The sequence below is a fragment of the Alosa alosa genome, chromosome 15, assembly GCF_017589495.1.
Source record: "Alosa alosa isolate M-15738 ecotype Scorff River chromosome 15, AALO_Geno_1.1, whole genome shotgun sequence".
NCBI classification, from domain to species: Eukaryota; Metazoa; Chordata; class Actinopteri; order Clupeiformes; family Clupeidae; genus Alosa; species Alosa alosa.
Genome location: NC_063203.1, coordinates 19,429,034 through 19,434,033, shown reverse-complemented (window position 1 = coordinate 19,434,033; position 5,000 = coordinate 19,429,034). Strand labels below are relative to the sequence as shown.

Below are 5,000 nucleotides of genomic sequence, written 5' to 3'. Positions count from 1 at the left end.
TGTGTGTTGGGTTTGTGTGCTGGATGATTGAGTGTGTCAGTTTGAGTAGCCCTTGATGATTGTGTACTGTATCAGTTTGGTGGTGCTTAAGAAAAGTTCAGAGGACAGTGTTGTGATGCCACTCTTCTTTGCTCGAGTGGTTGTGTGTATGTGTCTGTGTGTGTATGCATGTGTGTGTGTGTCTGAAGTCCTAGCTTGAGGATTTAGGTGATGAGTTGCACACTCTTTTCATCAGTAAGTGGCACCACTTTATCACATTTGTCTGATCAGCCAATAGCTATGACTTGTGTGTTTCTGTGTGTTTCTGTGTGTGTGTGTGTGTGTGTGTGTGTGTGTGTCTCAGCCCCATCAGCGGGTCCCTGGCAGCCTGCTATTTGCTGTGTGTGTGTATTGTTGGGGCCTGCAGGTGTTGAATGGTCTCAGCAAGAGAGGGACAGCAGTGTCCTTATCAGCACTGAGGGCTCCAGGATCTGATTAATGGCTACACAGCCTCCGAAAAGAGCCAATCGGGGTCGAAACACTGATAGGACTATAGATGTCTGATCTGACACTGATGTGCAGAGCTAACAAACACACACACACACACACACACACACACACACACACACACACACACACACACACACACACACACACACACACACACACACACACACACACACACTCATTCTCTCTCTCTCTCTCTCTCTCTCAGACACACATACATAATCAACATACAGAGCATGCAGAGTTAAACTGCTCTATGTTCTTTGGCTACCCCTGGAGCATTCACACATATAAAACCCCAGATCAAATGAACATGGGATAATAACAGGGCATTAATTCTGGCTAATTCGTGTATTAGTGCACACGTTGGATCCAGGGAATACATGTATAGTATTCATACTCAACCGGCGTGAAATAAGCACCTCGCTGCTTACTAAATCCACGGATTAGATTCTCTCGGCATCTCAGCTGTCACAGCCATAATACACCAGTGGGGTTACGGCACGTGGTGCTCAGGTGAAGGCGAGGTGTCTCCGTCTTACCTGGCTCCCGTCCTTCTGCCAGAAGACTGCCGGCTGGGGGTTCCCCTTGGTCTCGCAGGGGAAGGTGGCCGTGCGTCCCTGAGCCACGATCTGGTCCCGCGGCCGGATCACAAACTGGGGAGGAGCTGGAGTGAGAAGACAAGAGAGAGGAGGAGTCTGGTGTTATTACACGGTTATAACCACAGAGAGAGGAGGAGTCCGGTGTTATTACACAGTTATAACCACAGAGAGAGGAGGAGTCCGGTGTTATTACACGGTTATAACCACACACGGGGCACTGAGGAAGAGGACGGATGGGCCTACAGTGGAGAAGCAGCAAACTACCATCTCAAGCACTTAACAGGCAACCCAGAGACAAGACCCAAGATCCAAATAGAGACAGCCAATACAGCGAAACCATGCAATGCGAGAGAGAAGGGGGGGTTGGGTGGTACTCCGCTGTATTGTGTCTTTCTGTTTGGCAGAGCGCGGGGGGCAAGAGGTGGGGAGGGAGCAAGGGCGGGGGTTCAGGTTAAAGCATCACCATGGCAACCAGGCAAGCCATTCATCCAGACGACCATTGAAGGCGCAGGAGCTGAATGAATGACAGGAGTCGGCCTTCACAAGATGGGCGCATGGCACTGCTGTCAACAACGACAACAACAACAACAGCGACGCTCACACAGGTAGCGCTCCTAAGAGAGCACACAAAGGGCCCAGCAATCACAACACAACCTGTTCTCAGTGTGAGGGAGGCTTGGCACATGTTGTCCTGACACTCTCTCTCTCTCTCTCTCTCTCTCTCTCTCTCTCTCAAGCCCTCCTACATTGTGGACTCCTTATCTGCCTGTGTGGATTCATTCACACTACAATATAAGACCTGTGCATTCAACATTCACAGGATGGTGGTGGTGGTGATGGGGGGGGGGGGGGGGTCCTTTAGCATGACTGAGGCCCATCTGACTGCTCTACCATCTGACACAACCATAAATAGAGAAGCGCTCACTCAGACAGTTACGCAATTCCAGAACACAAAGTTGATATTTCCTTAATACATTTCTGGAAACATGAGCTCCTCTGTGGCAGTAAGATATGCAGGTGATTTTTCAGTTTACCACTTAACAATGACAAAGTAAGCAGACAGACAATTGAGGTGAAACTGAAAGTTGTACAAAACCATTACCGCATCTTTGGCAGAAGTCATCATTCTACAGAACTAGACAAACTTCTTTCTGCTAAGAAGAGTGACTGGTGTGTCCAGACAGGGCCAGTGCTATCTGGCCTGCCGCTCCCCCAGGCTCATCCATATCTCTCAGGCCTGCTTTCAGCGTGGAGGACAGTGACTCATAAGATCCCATTAGGGCTCTATATAAATGAGCTGAGGGAGGACTGACTGTCTGGCTGGGTAGAGCAGGCTGCTGTGGGCCTCTTTCTGTGTGTGTGTGTGTGTGTGTGTGTGTGTGTGTGTGTGTGTGTGTGTGTGTGTGTGTGTGTGTGTAGGTGTGTGTGTGTGTGTGTGTGTGTCTTCATGCATGTTTGTGATGTGTGTGTTGGCCTGAACCTCTGCCCCCACACACTGCTCTCTCTGCAGGCTCCAGACCCTGTTCCTCACCGTGTCAACTCACACCGCATTCATCCTCATGACAGCCTGTGGAGAGGTTTCGCTCTCCTACTCCCTTTTCTCCCTCTCTCTCTCTCTCTCTCTCTCTCTCTCTCTCTTTCTCTCTCTCTCTATCGCTTTCTCATTCATCCACTCTGCCTGCCTGTCTCTCTCTCTCTCTCTCTCTCATTCTCTCTCTCTCTCTCTCTCTCTCTCTGTCACCAGGTTTTCTGTCATGATGTAACTCTGACTAATGACTGATGGCAAGGTGATACACTCGCTGATTAACTCAAGAGTGCCTCGTCTTGATTTCCCCCTGATTCATAAATAAACGTCCGACGCACTGACCCCTCGGGCTGTCCTACTGTGTTGACTGGACGGTTCCAAAGCACACACAAGCCAGGGAATAAAACCACATTTCGCTTGGCCTCTGCCTCTGGAAACAGTCTCGGCTAATTAACAAAATTAAAGAGAAACTTCAACCTGAACCCCTTAGAGCTTCCACTGCTCAAACAACTGCCTGTTTCAAAATCATGCTTTTGAATAGAAATGTTTCTTTTCTTTACTGAGATCTTTGCTTAACCATTTCTATTCTCTAAGTATAATGTTGACTTGTTTACACAAACATTTATGTATGTTCAGCACTTTATAATTCATATGTAGAAATGATCTTATGTCATGCGATTCAAATAATCCACATGACTGTAAAATTACTCTATTCTATCAAAGGCTTTTAAGGAAGAGTTAACTCACAAAACATGTTGTTATTACGCAAAATCAAAAAGCCAATCAAGGGAGCGGTACACCCCACTGACATGCAGCATATGGGCTTTCAGCAGGCAATCTCATCTGATCTCATCTAGTCGTGCATCGCCAGCCAGCAGAGCCAGCTCCCCCAAACGGCCCTCACATTTGGAGGCAATGTGTGTGTGTGTGTGTGTGTGTGTGTCTATGTGTGTGAGGGGATGGGTTTCAGGTCAGCTCTCCCGCTTCCAACCCCATGCTGCACTAACATACACTTCATGGAGATGTAATGCATCCCCCAAGGTCCACGCCCGACCCCACACACCCACCACCCAGCGATGGCCTCAGCCCACCCCCAGCGGAGGCAAATCAAATAAACCAATTAGAGACAGCCTGATACCATGGCTTGCTTGGTCATGACCTTACGATTGCATCAACATTCCGCACAGATGTGGGGACCGGTCCTTCAGGGGGCACTCCTGTCTTCTGTGGCCTAAGACTGAGGCACCCGGCTCCATGCAGAGTCCGCAGTCCACAAAGGTCAAACTGTCCCTCATTGGTGACTACACTTCCAACTTTGCCTTTGTCTTTGTATCAGGGGGAAATTCAGGTTAAAGATCTGGACAAGATGAAAGCGTGTCACGTGAGGCGAGTTGTCAATCCAATGGGTGACAAGCGCCTTTAGATACTGTATGTGTTGAGTGGCATGAATCTAAGTGCGCGGACTACACACACACACACTACAGCGTGTTGGCTAATTGCCTTGCTTGACATTCCCTGCCTAGTTGACGGGTGATGATCAAAACCTCTCACTCGTCAAACTCAAAATATTCCTTTCACACAAAGCCTTCGACTTCAATTAACGTCAGAGGCTTCAGTAAACTATTTCCAGCCGTAAAAAAAACAACTACGCTGCGTGTTTATTTATTTTCAGCGTCGGCCGGACGTGTTGAAGCACAGCTGGCTGCCGTGGCAACAAAAGTGTTGCTGGGGTGATTCATCCCCCGCTGATCCGAGCTTAGTGCCATAGATGCCGTTTGAACGCAGGCACGCTGCCGGGACCCGCCTGTCGCAGATGGCTATGGATTTACTGCCACCCACTTTGGCCCCTGTCCTCTAGCGGACCGGACCTTCCTTCCTCTCTCTGGGCCCGATACGCACACCAGCGTCGGCCTGGCCCCCGTTAAATCACCCCACTGGCAGGGCTTCCTTCAGCTCGGAGCTGCTCCCCATTGATCGCCACAGGGGCAGTACATTAAACCGCCGCCAGTCAATCAAAGAGGGTTTGTTTAATGACTGATCTGCCTAATCATACTGAGCCACAGAGGCTCGTGGCTGTCGCCATAAAGGCAAATATATCCCAGACACTCAGACACTCTCTCTCTCTCTCTCTCTCACACACACACACACACACACAGACACACAGACACACACACACACACACACACACACACACAGAGGCATATATCAAGACACATATAAGCGACACACAAAAGTGGCAAACTATACAAACTCAGACACCGCACAAAACACACACATACTGTATGTACTGTATGCAGATGCATACAAACCCTCCACCATCCACACAGAGTCCCAAACAAGTAGACCCTTTCAACAATAAAAACAAAAACAATGCTTGAACGTTCTAT

At 49.0% G+C, this 5,000-nt stretch overlaps 1 protein-coding gene across 1 annotated transcript in view; it reads right to left on the bottom strand.

Moving 5' to 3' along the window:
• The window catches only part of robo2 (roundabout, axon guidance receptor, homolog 2 (Drosophila)), a 384,455-nt gene that overhangs the window by 56,947 nt on the left and 322,508 nt on the right, over nt 1-5,000 (bottom strand). Inside the window, exon 9 of the mRNA XM_048265276.1 lies at nt 1,029-1,153. Within this exon, the coding sequence (XP_048121233.1) occupies nt 1,029-1,153 (125 nt within the window). The remainder of the gene's footprint in view (nt 1-1,028; nt 1,154-5,000) is intronic.